This window comes from Chiloscyllium punctatum, chromosome 44 (genome assembly GCF_047496795.1).
Source record: "Chiloscyllium punctatum isolate Juve2018m chromosome 44, sChiPun1.3, whole genome shotgun sequence".
NCBI classification, from domain to species: domain Eukaryota; kingdom Metazoa; phylum Chordata; class Chondrichthyes; order Orectolobiformes; family Hemiscylliidae; genus Chiloscyllium; species Chiloscyllium punctatum.
Window position 1 is genome coordinate 42830712 of NC_092782.1, and position 21015 is coordinate 42851726.

The 21015-nt window shown below is 42.9% G+C and overlaps 1 protein-coding gene across 4 annotated transcripts in view; it reads left to right on the top strand.

Moving 5' to 3' along the window:
• The first annotated feature begins 704 nt into the window (after positions 1-704).
• mapk8ip2 (mitogen-activated protein kinase 8 interacting protein 2) overlaps positions 705-21015 on the top strand; it is an 82252-nt gene continuing 61941 nt past the window's right edge. The window contains exons 1-3 of one of the 4 annotated variants that reach the window (XM_072562765.1): positions 705-722; positions 1543-1643; positions 14371-14476. In XM_072562765.1, coding sequence (XP_072418866.1) covers positions 1579-1643; positions 14371-14476 — 171 coding nt within the window. In that variant the 5' untranslated portion in view covers positions 705-722; positions 1543-1578. Of the gene's footprint in view, positions 723-1116; positions 1644-14370; positions 14477-21015 lie in introns of those variants that run through there. The other 3 variants (XM_072562764.1, XM_072562766.1, XM_072562767.1) reach the window with 3 other exon arrangements.

Genomic DNA, 21015 nt, shown 5'->3' on the forward strand with positions numbered 1-21015 from the left:
AGGCCAAAGAAACGCTGAGTGTACAAATTCTGCCGGAACTGCTGGGCATTTCCCTAAGTTACTACTCGGGATTTCTTGTATCCACGCTGCTTTGCTTTTGAATGAACTAACTACTGCAAGCTGTATTCCGAATGCCTTCAATGCAATAAGTCAAGCAGAACCTGTGAAGAGAAAAATGGAGTTTCTCATCCACAGCCTAGCTGTGCCACTTCTGTGTAAATGATCTGTAAGTCACGAAGAAGCATCAAGGGAAGGCTACCGCACTTAACAACAATCAAATCAACTAGTGTTTACTTTCTGAATTGTGATTTCTGACTTAGTCTTGAATGAATTATTTGACCACAGCCTGAAAAGATAACAACCAGATGTATAAGAAGCAAAGATGTAATATTTTTTAAAAGTGCAGATGCTGGAAGTTAGAAACATGATTAGAAATTGCTGGGAAAACTCGGCGTGTCTGGCGGCATCTGCGGAGAGAAAGCAGAGTTGACGTTTCATGTCCAGTGACGTTTCTTCAGAATAGAATGCAATAATTCCTTGTCCACGCTGGAGATTTTAAATTCACAAGCATTTACTGCTAGGGGTTCAGAAATATCCTCGGTGTAGCTCTCCACCTTCTTTAAGGTGGAGCTCAGTTTTGTTGATTGTTCAGAGATACTGTACGTACGTCCTCAGCTGCAACGTGGTACGGGAGGTCCTGAGACCTGAAAAATGTCACATAGGTACAAGACATTTAAAAGCGACTTCTTTGGTCGATGTTTTGGTCACCTTCTTATCTCGTTACGTGGATTTGAGTCAAATGTTATTTGATAACATCTACGACCATTTAAAGGCGATACATAAACGCACGTTTTAATTCAGTGAGTTGGCGTGGCTTAAAAGTTCATATTCACGCCCCACGACCGCGGCAGCTGTTAGAAATTCAGCACCACGAGAATGTGGACAGCTCCTAGCTCCAATTTTCCCTTCCCATCTGCTCTCAGGGGCGGGTGGTGAGCATTGCTGCCGGAAAAGAAAACTCGGCAGCTCGGGGACTGTTTGCAAAGAGATTGTGGAAAAGATAAAATAATTCCCTTCTCCTTTACACACCGTGACGTGTTAGTGCCCCCTCCCCTTCGCTTTATCCGCAGCATCCCTCTGCACAAGTCAGTGCGAGGAGCTGGGATGCAGCAGGAGCCGGACTGCTTTGTTGCGGTTATGTAGGCTCCAAAAAGAACCCACCGCTCTCTGCGACACAAAAAAAAACCCCAGTGCCCCGAATACACCGAGCAGCCGGTCTCGGGACACCGCGGGGATGCAGCCGCTTTAGCACAGGGTCCAGGTGCTCCGCAGTGCTGTATGCTCCTTCGCATATTCGCTCACTTATAATAGATGCCACTAAATTTCCACATTTGTGCCATTTACTAAAAAAAAGTAGCCAATTATTTTTTTTCCCCACCAGTGGAGCTCCTGTGAAGAGCCCGGATTGCGGCTTCTCCCTGAATTGCAAGCTTTGATATTGTTTTTGCTCTCTCTCTCTCTCTCCTCCCATCAATTGCAAAGCCTCTTGTGTCCTTGGGTTATTTTTTGCGTCAGAAGATGGCGGATCCCACAGAGATGTTTTCTCTGTCAACCTTCCACTCTCTCTCCCCTCCGGGCTGCAGGTAAGAATAAATGTTAAATATCTTTAAATGTCTTAATATCCATGCGGTCTTTACTTCTCCTCACTGCTGTGCTGTACTTCGGCACCGAATCCACTATTGTATCCTATAAATCACGAGCTAACCCCAGACACAATACACCGCTGAATATTGTGATGTTAAAAAGAACATTCCATGTCAGATTTGACAAAGACTTGCCAGCGGGACTAAAACAAAAAGTCGTTCTGTCAGAGAATGTCTCAATGATGAAAATATCACAGGCCATGATTGAGATTGCTAAAGGGCAGTCAGTATTGGGCCTGGCGGATTGTCAATGCTGTTCATACCATGTTTATAAACTGGTGTGGCTTGTTCAGAGTCTGTTACGCGGTCATTGCGGTCTGTTTTGAAAATAGAATCTAATTTTTGTTATTTTGCATTATTTATTGATACTTCATTTCACATTGAAATGTAATTACTCCCTTCCCCCATCTCTAAGCATTTCCACAACACAACTGCATACGCGTAAAACTAGACACACCCAAACATACAAGCATATACACAGTTACACAAGCCCATGCACAGGCACTCATCATTATCCACCCGACCAGCTGCATATTACAATCTGCATTTGTACAGTGCCTTTCAGTAACAGCAGACATCTCATAGCCTGCTAGCTAATTCAGTACTTTAGAAGCATACTCTCGATTGTAATGGTGATATTTGATGTAGTAAAATGCACCAAGACATGTTTCCAAACAAAATTTGACACCAAGCCAAAGATGGAAATATTAGAATGAATTACCAAATGGTTGGTCAGAGGTCAGTATTAATCAGCACCTTAAAATGAAAGAGGCAATAGGTATATTTATAGGAAAGCTATGCAAACACAAGAGGAAAAATAAGAATAGAGGTTACACATATGTGAATCATAAACACTGACATGGAACAACTCAACCAATGGCCTGTTTCTGTGCCTTGTGTAACATCTAAAGAACCTATAGATGTTGGGTGGCACGGTGGCACAGTGGTTAGCACTGCTGCCTCACAGCGCCAGAGACCCGGGTCAATTCCCGCCTCAGGTGACTGACTGTGTGAAGTTTGCATGTTCTCCCCGTGTCAGCGTGGGTTTCCTCCGGGTGCTCCGGTTTCCTCCCACAGTCCAAAAGATGTGCAGGTCAGGTGAATTGGCCATGCTAAATTTCCCGTAGTGTTAGGTAAGGGGCAAATGTAGGGGTATGGGTGGGTTGTGCTTCGGCGGGTCGGTGTGGACTTGTTGGGCCGAAGGGCTTGTTTCCACATTGTCATGTAATCTAATCTAAAACCTTCCTAGGAGTGTTACAAAGCATGTAATAAGATATTAGGCCAAAAGTTAATTAGGTTTTAAGGAACATCTTAAAGGAAAACAGAGTGATAGAGAAGCAGATGAGCAGTTTAGAGAAGAAATTCTAAAGTTTGCGGCTAGGCAACTGATGGCATAACCACCATTGGAAAACAGGGATGAGCAAGGGGCCAGAAATGAAGGAGTGTACATCCTGAAGGACTACAGAGCTGGAAGAATCTACCGAGATAGGAAGAGATAAAGGGATTTGAATCCAACGATGAGAATTCTCAAATGAAAATGTTATGGAACTGAGTGCCATTGATGACTAGCAAATGTGATAGGTGAGTAGAAATTGATAAATTTGGAAATATGCAGCATATTCTTTGAGTTCAAGTTTTTGTTGAATACTTAAGTAGATGAGATGGAGGTATCATTGGCAAAGGTGACAGTTTCAGATCAGGTGAGCTACACACTGATGATTTCTTGAAAATATAATCAAGAGTCTGAGTGATAGAAATTAGCTAATATTTAAGCTGAGTAGGTTTCATCTGCAGAAAATTTGTCACTAATTAGATCTCCAAATTGTTTGGAAAGTGAGAGCTGTCCTCATCAAAATTTGATAAACTTTTCAGGTAATTGGATAAAATTAAGAAAATGCCATTGTGGTAAAGATTTATCATGGTCTTATTGAATAATGGACAAACTCAGTGGATATAATGATCTACACATGTTTCTATTTTCTTAAGCTCAGCTCAGGGTCAAATGAGATAACAATATTGAGAAATCAGAAACTAAATCAGAAATTGCTGATAAAACTTAGAAGGTCTGGCAGCATCTGTGGAGAAAAGAAACGAATTAACGTTTTGGGTCCAATGACCCTTCTTCAGAACTTTGGGCCACTGAGTCCAGAAGGTTGCAGTGTTCCCAAGGGGAAAATGAGATGCTGTTCTTTCAAGCTTGTGCTGAGTTTCATCAGTCACTGCAGCAAATCCAAACCACAGATATTGGCACACAGTGGAACACAGTAGTGTGTTGAAATGGCAGGTAACTAGAATCTCTTTTTTTCAGTTATAACATAGATATTCTGGAAAGAGGTCACCCAGTCAGTGCTTCATCTCCCCAGTATAGAGGAGACCACCCTGTGAGCAGTGAACACAGTACACTGAATACCGATTGAATGAAGTGCAGGTAAATTGCTGCTTCACCCGAAGGTGCATCTGCAGCCTTGGTTAGTGAGGAAAATCAAAGTAAATGGACAGGCGTTCCTTTTGTGATTACAAAGGAAGGTGTCATGGAGTGTTGGGAGTGGAGGAGGAGTGTACCCAGGTGTACCAGAGGGTGTGGTCCCTGCGAAAGGCTGACAAGGGAGGGGAGGGGAATATATCAGGTGGTGACATTCTGCTTGACCTGGTGGAAATGGCAGCTAAAAATCCTTTGGATGTGGATGCTGATAGGATAGTAGGAGAGAATGAGGAAGACCCAATTGCTATTCTGGGAGGGAAAAAAGGGGGTTTCAGATTTTCCAATTCACAGGTTCCAGCCACCTCCTTTTTAACATGGACATGCCATCCCTTTGCACATCCATCCCCCAATCAAATGGTCTCAGGGTTCTTTACACCTTCCTGGAAAACCAGCCTGAACCATCCCCATCTACTAAAACTCTGCTTCGTCTGGTTGAGCTTATCCTAAGTTTGAACAACGTCTTTAACTCCTCCCACTTTCTTCAGGTCAAAGGTGTGGCCATGGATTGCATGCATCCCAGTTATGCGTGTGTCTTTGTGGGGTACATGAAACATTCCTTGTTCCAGTCCTACTCTGTTCCCCACCAACAACTCTTTCTCCGGTACATCAATGATATCATCTGTGCTGCTTCAAAACTGGAAAGCATTATCTATTTCCCTTCCAATTTCCACCCCATTCTCACCTGGTCCATCCCGATTCCTCTCTTCCCTTCCTCGACATTTCTGTTTTCATTTCTGGGTATAGATGGGCCATCAATATCCACTGCAAAATCAATTGCTTCCCACAATTTTGTTGACTCTACATCCTCATATTCTGCTTTTTGTAAAGACTATTCCGTTCTCAGAGTTCCTCCATCTCCATCATATCTGTTCTGATGATGCCAACTTCAAAAAGACGGCATCCAAATTGTCCATCTTCATCCTCAACTGAGGATTCCCCACAACTGTGGCTGGCAGGGCCCTCAGCCGGGTCCAACCCATCTCTTGCATCTCGGTCCTCACCCCCTCTCTCCTCTCCCATAATAGTGAGTCTCCCTTGTCTAATCCTACTATCCCATAAGCATCTACATCCAAAGGATTATTCACAGCCATTTCTGCTCTTTCCAGTGTGATTCCAACAATGGACACACAATTCCTTTGTCAGCCTTCTGCAGGGACTGTTCCTTCTGGTTCACCTTGGTCCACTCCTCATCCAATCCCAACACCTCCCCAGATCCCCACAGCACATTCCCAGGCAATCACCTAAGGTGTTAAGACCTGCCTATTTACTTTCTTCCCCCCCTCACTATCCAAAGCCCCAGACACACCTTCCAGGTGAAGCAGTGATTTACCTGCACTTCATTCAATCTAGCTTATTATATTTGCTGCTGACAATGTGGTCTCCACTACATTGGGGAGCCATGGTACAGACTGTGTGACCTGTTTGCAGAACACCTATATTCTGTCTGCAAAAATGAATGAGAGTTTCCTGTGGCCTCGTACATCAACACACCCACAGTGTTCCCTGGCCAACATCTGAGTCTGGCTTCCTGCAATGCTCCAGCAAAACTCAGCACAAGCTGGAAGCACGGCATCTCATTGTCCATTTGGGAACCCTGCAGCCTTCTGGATTTAATATCAAGCTCAACAATTTTAGGGCTTGAAGACCTTCTCCCACGTCCTTCCCCCAACCACCACATACCAGTCCTCATCATCACATGGGCCGCTACCACAATCAATCCATTGTCAGCCACTAATAGTCCCCATTAGCAGCTATTGATTCTCCCAAGATGACCTTTAACATTCCTTTGTATGCCTAGCTGTTGTTCTCTCTCTCTCTGGGCTTAATCTCCATCTACCATTTACCCCTCTCCCCATCTCCCACCCCATCTTCAGCATATATGGCTACAGTCAGTTCTGAAGGGTCACTGGACCTGAATTATTAACTCTGCCTTCTCTCCAAGGATGCTGTCAGACCTACTGAGTTTTTGTCCAGCAATTTCTGTTTTCATTAAAAATGATACACAAATTTTTCTGAGCATTGGTGGAGGAGGGGTGTTTGTGAACTTAGTGCCAAACACGCGGGGTTTCTCGATCATGTCAAGCTTCTTGGGTGTTGTTGGAGCTGCATTCATCCAGGCAACTGCAGAGTATTCCACCGTACTCCTGACTTGTGTCTTTATAAATTGGGGAGTCAGGAGGTGAGTTATTCATTGTGGATTCTATGCCTCTGACTTGCTTTTCCAGCCTGTATTTATATGGCTAATTCAGTTCAGTGCCTGGTCAATGGTTAACCCCCAGGATGTTGATAGTGGGAGATTTGGTGATAGTAAATGCCATTGAATGTAATGGTTACATTGTGTTATTGGAGATGGACATTAGCTGGCATTTGTGTGGCATAAATATTACTTGGCCATGAGAAGGTAATTGTAACTCTATGCTTGAACTGCTGTAGTTCTTGGAGTGTATAGGTACACCATAATGCAGAATACAGTTTCAGGCATTTGACTCAATGTTAGTGAAGGAGGAATGATGAATTTCTAAGTCAGGTTGGTGCAAGTATGAGAGGAACTTGCAAATAGTAATGCTCCCCTTGTGTTTGCAATCCTTGTCTGTACTGGGGATAATATCACCAGTTTGGAAAGTGCTAGTGGAGGAGGCTTGGTAAGTTTCTGCTGTTGTACCTTGCATGTGGTACACACTGCTGGCACTATGCATCAGTCATGGAGGGAATGAATGTTGAAGGTGATAGGTAGGGTGCTGATCAAGTGGGCCTGCTTTATCCTCTGATGTCAGATTTCTTGAGTAGTTTTGTTGTCGTGCTCATCCAAGCAGTGGAGAGTTTTCTACCTTATCTATCACTTGTGCATTGGCCCACACTCTTGCATGCCATGGTATTGCTGTCCTGTTAGCGTAACATACTATTTAAATGTGTTGATGGTTCTCATGAACCTAATACTTTCAGCAGTGATTTCTAGATACCCAGCACCCTCTGGGTGAAAAAGATTTTCCTTAAATCTTCTGTAAACCTTCTGGAGGGTTATCATAAAACTGTGCCTCCTGGTAATTGACTCCTCTGCTGAGGGAGGCAAAGTTTCTTCTAACTACCCTGTCAATGCCTTTCATAAGCTTGTACAGTTGAACAGTTTGGCCAGGGTGCAGCTAGTTTTGGATCGACTATCCTCGGCACCTTTACCAGGATGTTGTCAAAACCCTAGAACTCTGCTATGTACTGGACCTTTAACTCTTTCATGATATCTCATGGAGTGCATTAAATTAGCTGAAAAATGGCATCTGTGATGCTGGGACCTCAGAAGTAGGGCAAGCTGACTTATCATTTAATTCTTATGGTTGTACATGCTTTTGTCTTCTGTATCATTGGGAATACTTGTGGAATATTCACATCCAGTTCGTTACCTATTTGCCCAGTGCCATTTACGACTGGCTATGTCAGGCCTATAAAGCTTCAAGCTGATCCATTGGTTGTGGGATTGTTTAATTTTGTTTATCATACGCTGGTCTGATTTGGTTGGAATACAGTTTGGTCCTGTGCTGTAGTTTCATTAGTTTTTGTTTAGGAATGCCCTCGTGCTGCTCTTATAAGAACATAAGAAATAGGAGCAGGAGTAGGCCATGTGGCCCATTAAGCCTGGTCCATCATTCAATAAGGTCATGGCTGATCTTTTCATAGACTCACTTTTCATAGACTTACGTGCCCGTTCACCATAATCCTTAATTCCTTTACTTTTCAAAAATCTATCTATCTTTGCCTTGAAAACGTTCAATGAGATAGCCTCAAGTGCTTCACAGGGCAGGGAATTCCAGAGATTCACAACCCTTTGGGTGAAGAACTTCCTCCTCAACTTATGTTGCCCAGTACTCCGTATTGAGTCCTCGGTGGAATTTGTGGCAAGGACTGAAGACAAAGACTCCCTAATATTAATTGTGAAAATTCCAGATAGCACACTGAAGTACAGCCAAGCAGCCAGACAAATCACAGGCAGTGGAGATTGTCAAGAGAGGTTATGCTTAAGTAAGATTGGCAGTGGTCAGCATAATGTAGAATTTGACATACTTTTGGAGGAACATAAAATACTGCTGATGCTGTAACTCTGAAAGAAAAGGCGATTGCTCGAGAAACTCAGCAGGTTTCTCAGCTTCTATAGAAAGATTAACTCTGTTTCTCGTTCAAGTCCGATGTGACTCTTCTTCATTTAGATGACAATGTTGGTGATGGCCACCACATAGGATGAGAAAAGGGGGGGGTACCATGTACATATGCTTGGAGAACACCAAAGTTAATGTGCATAAGCAGGACAAGAGGGGGTTTCTGGTGAAAACTAGTTAGAAAGAAATGAATCCAGACAACGGGAGCCCCACCAGCTTGACAAGACAAAAAGAAATTGGAGGAGAGTGCTGTGGTCAGTTGGGTCAAACATGCCCATCCATTTACATGTGAGCATACATTTGAATTGATACACACCGGGATACATTCAAACATGCCATCTGCCTGAACATATATATTACCATACAAGCATTTACATATACTGATTTCCCTCACACACACATAAAAATCTGTGGACACTTCAATCTACACACACTCTTCACCGAAACATTCCCATATCATGTATATACTCATACATAACCATAGTGATACTCAGCACGTTTACTTTTGCCACTGGTGCATTCATAACCAAATACAAGCAGATGCCCAACTATACCCTCACCCATGCACCGCTTTTATACACCTAGTTAAAAATCACACAACACCAGGTTATAGTCCAACAGGTTTAATTGGAAGCACTAGCTTTCGGAGCGCTGCTTCTTCATCAGGTGGTTGTGGAGGACACAATTGTAAGACACTCCAAACTTTTAAACTTTTTAACTTTGTACACCCTAGCCCAACACCGGCATCTCCAAATCATGACTTGAATACCTATGCCTCCAAATGTACACATTCATTTCCCTTCATACTTTCTGTCTATACCATCACATTCATGAAGTCAAACAGATATCCAAATTAACACATTCATGAAGTCAACAAGCTACCACACTGCTGTTTTACATAAAGCAATACTTACACGGGCAATCAGTTTTAAGTGCACTCATGCCAGCATGAATTAATAGATGTTTCCCATCTATTAACTTTATTGGAAGTGCTGGCAGTTACATTAGCTCAGATTCCCGTCAGTAAAATACTTGAATATGATACTCTGGGAATCTCAGTTCTCCTGTCCCATACATGCTTCATTTTCTCAGAGATAGCCCTCAATTCCTTTCAGACAACACTGTCACTTTATTCTGAAAACTGTTACTGTAGGCAAGAAGTCATAATCTAGCATAAGAACACAAACACTGAAAATCCTCAACAGATCAGGTAGCTTCTGCGAACGTAAACGGAGATAACATTTCAAGTTGTGATCTTTCATAAGAACTGCAGAAAAATAAGAATGTACAGCAATAATTTTTGAGTAAGTGAAAGGTGAAGGTGAGGGATAAAGCACAAAAGGGTATGTCTGTAACAGAGAGTCTGTAGTAGAGAGCAGGAGAGATTAAGCAAAATAAGGTTTTGTGGTACAAAACCTAAAGGGAGTGGTAATGCAGTGAGGTTTATGATCTTGCTATTTGTTAAATATAGCAGGTGTGGAAGAGTCAGCTCACAGAATGGAGAAGGGAATTTCAACAGGAGCACGTGAACGAGTTATTTATCAGGAAATGAAGACTTCTACAGCAAAACTATGATAGTACAAACAAAAAAGGTTGCTGTCAGGAAGGGAGTCAGAAATACAAGGAGCCAGTTCATAGAGATGGCTCAATGGGGATTTGGTATAAAGACTTGAAGAGAGGAACTGTGATCTAGGGTAGAAATTAATATGTGTTGTACAGAGAGACTCTCACTAACAATCACTTTTAGAAAGGTGGTATTCTGATCCAGGAAATCCCTTTTACAGAGGCAGTTTCTTCATCAGTGAACCCCTTTGAGGTAGTGTGCTAGAGGTGTTGTGCATGGTGACTATTGTTTGGGTGTGAAACAGACATACTGACACCATTTCTGTTGCGTGCCCTTTCTGCACAGTTGGATCAATGAGAAATTCTTTGAACCAATCTATTAGTCCCAGTCAACAATCTTATCAGACCCTAATTAACATGCAAAAGAGCCCAAAGCCTAGGTCTTGGCTATGTTTGAAAATGTTAAATGAACACTAGCAGGTTGCGAGCCAGTTTTACACTTCTCATTTTTCTTTCTGTTGAAGTCAACAGGCGGCCGCACTGCTATTGCCTGTTTTACACAACTGCAGCAATAAGATTTACTCCTTGGTTCATTATGTGTATTAGTGAAAGACTTAAAGCCTGTGGAAGGACCCCCCCCCCCAGGATGTTGCTTTCTAATAGCTGGAGCCAGCTTCACTCTGGATTCTTCTGTGCGTCCTGAGGCCAACAAATTAAAGTATCTTCTTATGTTAAAACATGTTATATCATGGTATTCGAACAGATGAAAAACTCAACAGACAATCAAGGTATTCAATGTATAATTTCAGTTCGTGTGTTTCCAATTAAACCTGTTGGACTATAACCTGGTGTTGTGTGATTTTTATCTTTGTACACCCCAGTCCAACACCGGCATCTCCAAATTATGTTAAAACTGAAATTAACCTCTTCTCTGGATCAGAGAGAAGGCTCCAGATGAATGACGATAGGCCCAACCCTCACCTCATGTCCTACCTGTTCACCACAGATCTCCACAATCCTCAGGATTGTGTTCCCCTGCTCTTTAATGCCTTGGTTGTTTTATGTTTGGCAGCTCAAATGCAACATAAGATTCAAGCCCAAAATTTTATTTGGGCCTGGATTTGCCCTTTTGGGTTTGGACTGATTGGATAGTCTTTGATCTATTGCACTTGCATCAATGTTGCAATGAAAATTAACCACTTTTCATTTTGGCGATGTTGGCTCTATACTCTATTGTGTCAAGTAGAGAGATGCAAGGAGCTGCAGTATTCTGGATGTGAGTTACTGTAAACAGGACTTATATACATGACTTGTCTTTGCTCCTGTCAACAGTGGCCATCCTCCTCTCAAAATTTGCATACTTGCTATGAGCGCATTTGATGAGACAATGCAGAGCAAACTTTATGCTGTATTTCGTCTGTCCTGGGAGTAGTTGATGAGGTCAATGAAAAGAGCATTTTTCTGTATTTAGTCCATGCTGTACCTAGCCTGCGAGAGTTAAATGGTGCAATGCAGGAAGTATACCATCCCCAGTGTTGACATGGCTTTGTCTCACATCATGCAGAAATGTAGCGTGGAACCTGACATTTCAGATTTTCACTCAGATCAACAAAGTGGAATGAATTCTCAGTATTATCCTTAACCTTCCAATCACATTACCCATGCACAGTGTTCCCAGATTAGAGGATGAAAACAAAATGATAAATAATTGGTGTGAGGAATCCTCTCAAACGTTTCATTTGCTGTTTACAGCTCTCCCTTTCCTGGCTTCCCACCATGAGCATTTTTTAATGATCTTCTGTACAAACTGGTTTTGAGTGAATTATTTATCCCAACTGCCAAATCCTCAGCTTCTAAATTCTGACTATTTGGAAAATTCTGATTTATCTTTGTGTAAGGTTAATGGCCTCATTCTTCTCTCCTTTGAATTTAAGTTGCCATAGTTTTGCCCACTCAGTTAAACTGTCGATGCCCCTACACAACCTCCTATTCACACCTGAACAACCTATTGCACCTCCTAAATTAGTGCCACCCGCAGGCCTTTCATTCTGTCATCCAAATCATTGAGAAAACGTGAAAAGCTAAAATCCCTGTTTCCTTTGCTGAAGAATAATACTCACTATATTTTGCCAAACAGAAAATATTCTTTAGCCATGGAAAGAAATGCAAAGGAAACAAAATGTTAATTCAGCAGGAAAAAAGCTTAAAAAGCCTTGGTCTTAGAAGGTCGAATTTAGGTGTATGTACATCAACAGGGGTTAAAATTGAACTAGAGAGTAGAAAGCTCTAAGGTCTCAGGGATTCACTGGGGAATTCTGCCTCTTGAGCTCCGTTAACTAGGCAGTGAACTCCTGGCTTTTTGACTTGGTTTAGGGGGATTGCAGTTGCAGGGTCCAAACGTGAAAAACCAAACGTGCTAAGGAACTGAGCCAGGGCTGTGTTGGACTCAATGGGCCCTCCTTTATTGCTGGAGGAGCTCGGGGGCCTCCATATTTGGAATGAGGGGAAATCATCCTTGCAATTCAAGAAGCTTCAAACCTGAGAGACATTGTGCGAGGATATCATTATAAAGGTTCCACTCAGAATTTTATTTCTTGCCATGAAATTTCCGAATTTAAACTTCAGTGTAGGGAAGGAGAATGATGTAATATGTTTATGAGGAGCTCAGCTGCTTAAATCCTGAGTGCAGCATCAGGCAGGTTTGGTTTTCTTGATTGTTTTTGTTCTTCTGTGACTTTAGTTCCCAAAGGCCTCTGAGTCACCTTGAGACTATTGTTTCCCAGGGCAATGACTGCTCTCTTACACTTTCATCTGGGACTCGGTGGTGGGAGTCTTGCCTCTGAGCCACCAGGATTCTAGGTTAGCTGCAGCTCCCAGGCCTGAGCAAAAGCATCAAGGCTGACAGAGGTTCTGAACTTTGGATGAGTCATTAAAATGACACCCTATCACCCTGTTTGCATGGCTGTTAAAGATTCTATGGCACTGTTTCAAAGAGGCGAAGGTGATTTATCCCATGTATCCTGGCCAACATTTATCCTTAAATTAGCATCACAAAAGCAAATTGTCTGATCTTTAACACACTGTTGTTGGAGTTTGCTGTATGAAAATTGGCTGCCATATCCTCTACATTTATAATAGTAGCCTCACTTCAGAAGAACCTCATTGGCTGTAATGTGCTCTGAGGTATCTAATGGTCATAAAAAGTTTAATGTAAACTCAAATCTTTCTCTCATTGTCCTTTTGTACTTTGCCCAAGTGACCATTATTTGTGTGTAAGCCAAGGCAGCAAGTCTCAGCAAGATGTACAGGTTAGGCTTTATGTTTGAGTAGGTTCTTGATTGCGGGAGTGAGGTTCCTGACTCGAGAAGGTAAATTTACTGATTGAGTGGGGCTCATAGTTACCGGAGGTGAGATTGAGCATTATGGTGAGTAAAGTTGCTAACCACAGGGAATGAAGTTCCTGATGGTGGTGAGAGAGGTTCTTTATAATAGTGGAAAGATTCAGAATTTTTAAAAGTTATGTAATTATAACTTTGTAATTAGTGCTCATTAAGTAGCTGTCCAATTGCCCTTTGAAAAGTATTATGGAATCTGATTTCCCCCATACTTACAGATTGCCTGTTCCCAATCTGAACCCTCTATGTGGGGCAGGGGATGAAACAAATCCTCTTCTAGTTCTTTCACCAATTCTCCATGGTCTGTGAACATTTTGTGACAGCAAATAGTTTTTCAGTATTTTTCTGTAAAATAAAACCCTCAACTTTGAATAGCTTTATAAATGTTCTGCTCTAAGAAGAACAATTCCAGCTTCTCCAATCTCTCCACATTAGTGACATCCTTTATCCATGGTAAAGCTCCCTCCTGAGTGTGGTGTTCAGAATTGTTGACAATATTCTAGCTGAGGACTAAACTTTGAATTGGAAAATTTTAGTATGACTTTCTTATTCAGTCTCCTGCTGTCCAAATCAGATATCCTATTGCCTTTCTTAACTGCTGTGTCTACTCACTCCGTCAGCTCTATATTCTCTTTTTCTATGTACAAAACCAAGACTTCCAGTCCTCTCTCTATGGCTTACTTAGTTGAAATGTAATTTTTAATGACCTACGTATCTTCACATTGATCTCTTTGCTTTTCTACTCTTTCTCTTAGAGGGTTTTTTTCTGTATTTTTACTTCAAAATCTATCACTTTAGACTTTTCTACCTTGACTTGTAATGATACTTTCCATCCATCAAGCTGTTTTATCTGTTGTCCTTTTAGACTTCCCTAACTCATATGACAATTTGCTGTCTACAACCCACACCGACTGTCAATTTGACATTATCAGTGATTTTTGATAAAGTTTCCTATGTTCCCAGGTCTGGGTTTCCTATGTTCCCAGGTCCTGGTATGTGTCATGAAGCTTGGGTTAATGCATCTGCAGGTGATTAATGATAGACAGTGATTAGTTAACCATTTTGTTGCCTCTTCCTCACAGACCTGCACATGATATCAGCCTGGAGGAGTTTGATGATGAGGATTTGTCGGAAATTACAGATGACTGTGGAATTGGGTTGAACTATGACTCTGACCCCTATGAAAAGGTAAGAGAAAAACATTCCATTTGCAGTTGCCAGAAATGGATTTTTATAACTTGAATGTTGTTTCAGTTCCAAGCACCATATGGCAGTAATGATCAGAGGAACATTCTGATTGGACGGCATGGTGGCACAGTGGTTAGCACTGCTGCCTCACAGCGCCAGAGACCCGGGTTCAATTCCTGCCTCAGGCAACTGTCCGTGTGGAGTTTGCACATGCTCCCCATGTCTGTGTGGGTGCTCCAGTTTCCTCCCACAGTCCAAAAATGTGCAGGTTAGGTGAATTGGCCATGTTAAATTGCCCGTAGTGTTAGATGTAGGGGAATGGGTCTGGGCGGGTTGCTCTTCGGAGGGTCGGTGTGGACTTGTTGGGCCGAGGGGTTTGTTTCCACATGTAAGTAATCTAATCACGAATCATTCTCCACATGCACGCAAGAACAAGTTGATCCTGCAATGTTTGATGATCTTAGAATAATTTGGAAACTTAACTCAATTAAAAACAGGAAAGAATGTTATCCGGAAACACTGGGATTGTCAAATAATGTGGGGAATACAAAGTCGGAAACTTCATTCAGGCAGCATTTGATTTTAGAGCTATAACAGACTGATTAAACCACCATGGACAAGGAGGGCACACTCATTTCCCATGTAGATGTCCCCATGAATCTGCTCCTCCTGCCTTACAGATGGTAGAGGTCATGACTTTGGAAGGTGCCTCCTAAAGTGCCATGGTGAATTCCTGTGGTGCTTGTTGTAGATAATGAACATTGCTGTGACTGAGTGTCATTGGTGAAGAGACTAAATGGCATCGCATCCACAAACAATTAAGTGAGCTGTTTGTCCTGGATGGTGTCGAACTTCTCAAATGTTGTTGGAGCTGCACCTATCCAGACAAGAGGGATGTATTCAGTCACAATCCTGACATGTGCCAAGTGTGCACACTTTTGACGAATCAGGGGGCCAAGTTATTTGCTATAGGATTCCTAGCCTCTGACTTGATCTTGTAGCCATAGTATTTATATGGCTATTCCAATTCAGTTTCTTGTAAATGGATGTTGATGATGGAGAACTCAGTGATGGCAATATCATTGAATTCAAGAGGCATTGGTTAGATTATCTCTTGTTGGAGGTTGTCATTGCCTGGCATTTGTGTGACGTGAGTGTTGCTTGCTAATTATTAGCCCATCTGGATATTGTCAGACTTTGCTACATTTGGACATGCAGTTGTGAATGGTGCTGAACATAATGCAATCATTAGCAAACATTTCTGATCTTATGAGAGAGGGGAAAGTCATTGATGAAACAGCTGAAGATGGTTGGGCCTCATATGGACAAAGATATCCTGCAGATTTAAAGTGAAGAGTAATTCATGGTGTCCATGCAGAGCCATTTGTAGGTTTTTGGTGTTTCCAGTGCTTTGCCTGATGCAGTCTAAGCTAATCCAGAACAATCAATTAGTAAAGTCTCCATACTCCTCATAATGCCCATGTGTCAAGAATTTATGCTGACTGCTTCTGGCATTTCACCCTTTGTAACTATTAGATTAGATTAGATTACATTACGTTACAGTGTGGAAACAGGCCCTTCGGCCCAACAAGTCCACACCGACCCGCCAAAGCACAACCCACCCTTACCCCTACATTTACCCCTTACCTAACACTATGGGCAATTTAGCATGGCCAATTCATCTAACCTGCACATCTTTGGAGTGTGGGAGGAAACCGGAGCACCTGGAGGAAACCCACCCAGACACGGGGAGAACGTGCAAACTCCACACAGACAGTTGCCTGAGGCGGGAATTGAACCCAGGTCTCTGGCGCTGTGAGGCAGCAGTGCTAACCACTGTGCCACCGTGCCGCCCACCATTACTCCTCAAGTCCATTCTCACTCCTCCTAGCTACCGGTCCTCACACTCAATCTTACCTCTTCCAACCATTAAACTTCTTACTCTGCAATCTCACCGCTCCCTGCCACCTGTCTCCAGTCCCCAATATTTATTTCTCTTCAAGTCCTGCTTCTCATGTCTCAGTCAGCACATCCCCGCCAGACCTCTCTCCTATTTTGCCCACCATCACATTTTCCTTCTATTATTCACTGTAGCCCACCCAGGTCTTATAAAGGAAGCCCAAGGTCGAATGCTTTATATGCTTTCAGCTTTTTCATGGTTCAGTCACTGGGATTGTATCCTACATCTGCTGCTCTCCAAAACAGGAGTGTGCTTGAATTTCTAACTCAATTGTTCCTGTATTTTCTTTCCTGATTCTAGGAAAGTTTATTGTATTTGGAAGACTAGGCTTTTCAAATAGGGTGAAATATTGTATTTCCTTGATTTAGGCTGAGAGTTTTGATTCCCAGTCTGAGTATGTTGAGTAGGCAAAAATGAGGACTGCAGATGCTGGAAACCAGAGTTTAGATTAGAGTGGTGCTGGAAAAGCACAGCAAGTCAGGCAGCATCCGAGGAGTAGGAAAATCGACGTTTCGGGCGAAAGCCCATCATTCTCTTCCATCGGGCAAAAGATATAAAAATTTGAATACACATAACGAACCAATTCAAGAACAACTTCTTCCCAACTTTTATCAGACTTCTGAAAGGACCTATTAAATATTCATCTTGATTTCTCTTTCTGTGTGTACGATGGAGCTGTAACACTGTATTCTGTATTCTGTTCTACTACCCTGATGGTATGGTCTGCCTGGAAAACACACAAAGCAACACTTTTCACTGTATCTCGGTACATGTGACAACAATAAATCAAACTAACAAACCAACAGGGCTGATATATTGAGTAGGGTGTAATATGTGCTTGGGTAGATATATTGGATTGGGTATAATGTGTATAGATGTAACTATGTTGGGTAGGTTGTGATGAGCAGTAGTGTATGTCAGAATGCAGCAGAGATATCTTGGGTAGGTGTAATGCATGCCAGTGTAGATATGTTGAGTAGAATATAGTGATTGGAAGGCTAGATACATTGGATAAAGCTCTTTTCTCATAGACAATCCCTTGGTATTGTGGATAATGTGCATCCATTCTAATTTGGTAGATTCTGAAGTGGTTGATAAATGCCATGTGCTTTTTTGTAGACTCTGCCTAATAGAGGTGAGGTGGTGCTTGAAAGGTCATGTATATGAGTAGTTGGAGGTTTGTGTAGTCTCTTTCTAATGCCTTGACTTTGCTTCTTGTGTTCCTGACAATATCTCTTACACAACTGTGCCTTCCCAAATAAATCTCCATTTTGGTCTGTAATAGTTATTCAGAGAGTCCTTGGTCAATGGTTCACCTGTTCAGGCTTTGAAGTTATCCTGGGTGGTATGGTGGCACAGTGGTGAACACTTCTGCCTCACAGTACCAGGAACCCAGGTTCAATTCCAGCCTTGGATGACTGTCTGTGTAGAATTTGCACGTTCTTCCCGTGTCAGCATGGGTTGCCGCTGGGTGCTCCAGTTTTCTCCCATAATCCAAAATTGTAAAGGTTAAGTGGATTGACCACACTAAATTGCCCCATAGTGTCAGGGATGTGCAGTCTAGATGAATTGGCCATGGGAAATGCAGGGTTACAGATGGGATCGTCTTCAGAGGGTTGTTGCAGACTCGCTGGCCAGATTGACCTCTATTTCACTGTCAGGGTTCTAGGATTCTATGATCCCAAAAACACATTTGCTCACCTCCTCGGAATCTCTTGCTGTCACCAAATTCCATGTAAAGCAATTCTTCAAGTGTCAGACATCAGGTTGATACGTCCTGCCCAGCAGAGGTAATTCTGAATGATTGGTCCCTTTATCCTAGGCCTGATGGCTTCAGTGAAGGTGGTGCTTTTCCTGCCAACAGATTTGAAGAATCTTGTAAAGGCACTCCTGCTGGTAATTCTTCAGTTCTTTAATGTCCAAGTCTCCAAAGTGTGGGGATCAGTGCTGCCCTGCAAACCATGACCTAAGTTTTGGGTTTGAGATCCTGGACCTTAAGCACACTTTTCCTCAGTTGGTTGATTCTTGATCTGGCATACTGGAGATAATAATCAATTTTGTTTTCTCTGTCTGTCGTCACAGAGAGGAGGCAGTGGTGAACTGGTAATGTCACTCGCTGAGCTATTAATTCAGAGCTTCAGCTTTTTCTTTCAATGCAGAACTGCCCACAAGACTCCTTGATAAAATAAAGGCTCATGTTATCAGGGGTATTACATCAGCATGGATTCAGATTGGATAACTAACAGAAGACACAGAGTTGGGATAAGGGGGGCATTTTCAGGATGGCAACCTGTAACTGGTGGAGTGCTGCAGGATCAATGCTGGGGCCACAATTATTTACAATGTGAATTAATGCCTTGGAAGAGTGAAGTGAATGTATTATTGCCAAATTTGTGGATGACAAAAACATAGGTGCAAAGGCAAATAGTGAGGATTAAACAGACTCGATTCTGAATTGTAGACAGGTTAAGTGAGTGGGCAGGAACTTGGCAGATTGAATATAATGTGGAAAAAAATTGTGGGATGCACTTTGGCTCAAAAATAGAGGAGCTGAATATTTTTTAAGTATGGAAAGACTGCAGAAAACTGTAGCACAGACTCTTTTGGGGGTCCTCGTGTGAATTTTAAAAAGCTAGAACCACATTCAACGGTTAACGGGAAGGCAACGATGGATGGCCTTCAGTTCAAAGGAAATGGAGTGTAAAATTAGTTTTGCCAGAACTATGCAATCACTAGTCAGACTACAGCTGGAATACGGTGAACAGTCAAATAAGAAAAAAAAACTGCCAATATTAGAAATCTGAAACAAAGACAAAAATTGCTGGAGAAACTAAGCAGGTCTGGCAGCATCTATAGAAAGAAAAACAGTATTCGATTCCACTGATCCTCTGGAGTTTCTCCTACACTTTGTTTTCCATACTGTGAACAGTTTTGGTCCCCTTAGCCAGGCAATTGTATGATGTTGTTGCAGGTAGTTGAGACACTAGATTTTTTTTTGGTGCGTATAAAGGGATTTGAGAAGATTGTGGCCTGTCCTCATTGGAGTTTAGAAGAATGAAAGGAGACCTTATCGAAACATAAGATTCTTCAAGGGTTTGACAGGGTAGATGTGGGGAGGTGGTTTCCCCTTATGGGAGAGTCGAGGACCAGATGGCATAATCTCAGAGTAAGGAGTTGCCCATTTAAGATGTGGATGAGGAGATTTCTTTTCTCAGAGGGCAGTGTTCCTGTAGATTTCTTTACCTTGGAGAGTTGTTGAGCCTGGTTGTTAAGTATATACAAGGCTAAGATAGACAGATTTCAATCCGTAAGGAAAGCAAGGGTTAATGGAGAAGGCAGGCAAGTGATATGGGGATGATCAGATTGACCACAATCGTATTATGTAATGAGTTCCAATGCCATTATATTTAGTTCAGCTATAATGGTTGCCTGTTGGTCAATTATTGTGTGAAGGAACCTCTGCAGCAGCTGGTGATGGTGGCGGAGGGCATTGAGCAGAGTAGTTGGACAGATGTGCTGCGACGTCCAGCAACAAGTGGCGACAGTGAGCTGGGGTGCTGGAGTAACGTAATGGGCCTTTCCTAAAGGAAATGGTATCTTTCGGGAAAGGGGCCTGATGAGGAGAAGAATCAAACAACCAAATAATTTCCTCAAACATATGTAAATTGCAGGAGAAAGCAAGGTGCTGGAGATCAGAGTCGAGAGTGCGGCGCAGGAAAAGCACAGCAGGTCAGGCAGCATCCGAGGAGCAGGAGAATCAACGTTCCGGACATAAGCTCTTCATCAGGAATGAGGCCTGTGGGCTGAGGGGCTCGGAGATAAATGGGAGGGGGGTGGAGTTGGTGGAGGGGGGGTGGAAGTAGTTAACAAAGCGATAGGTAGGTGAAGGTGAGGGAGAAGGTGCTAGGTCGAAGAGGAGGGTGGAGTGGATAGATGGGGAAGGTGATGGACAAGTCAGGAGGGTAGTGCCGAGTTGGAGGCTTGGGACTGGGATAATGTGGGGGGAAGAGGAAATTGGGAACCTGTTCAAATCCACATTTTCCCATGTGGTTGCAAGGTCTCAAGGCGGAATATGAGGTGTTCTTCCACCAGGCCTCGGGTAGAAAGGGTTTGGTGATAGTGGAGGCCCAAGACCTGCATGTCCATGATAGAGTGGGAGGGGGAGTGGAAGTGTTCAGTAACGGGGCAGTGGAGTTGGTAGGTGCGGGTGTCCTAGCGATGTTCTCTGAAATGATCTGCAAGTAGGTGTCCAGTCTCCTGACGCAGAGGAGACCACATCGGGTGCAACGGATACAGTAGATGACATTGATGGAGGTACAGGTAAATTTCTGTCGGATGTTGAAGGAGCCTTTAGGGCCTTGGACAGAGGTGTGGGGTCAGTGTGGGCTCAGGTTTGCGCTTCCTGCGGTGGCAGGGGATGGCGCCAGGAGTGGGGTTTGGGCTGGGGGGAGGGGGGGTGGATAGCGTGGACCTGACGAAGGCGTCGCGGAGAGAATGGTCTCTCCGGAACACTGCTAGGGGTGGGGAGTGAAACATGTCTATGGTGGCGAGGTCCGTTTGTAGGTTGCGGAAGTGGTGG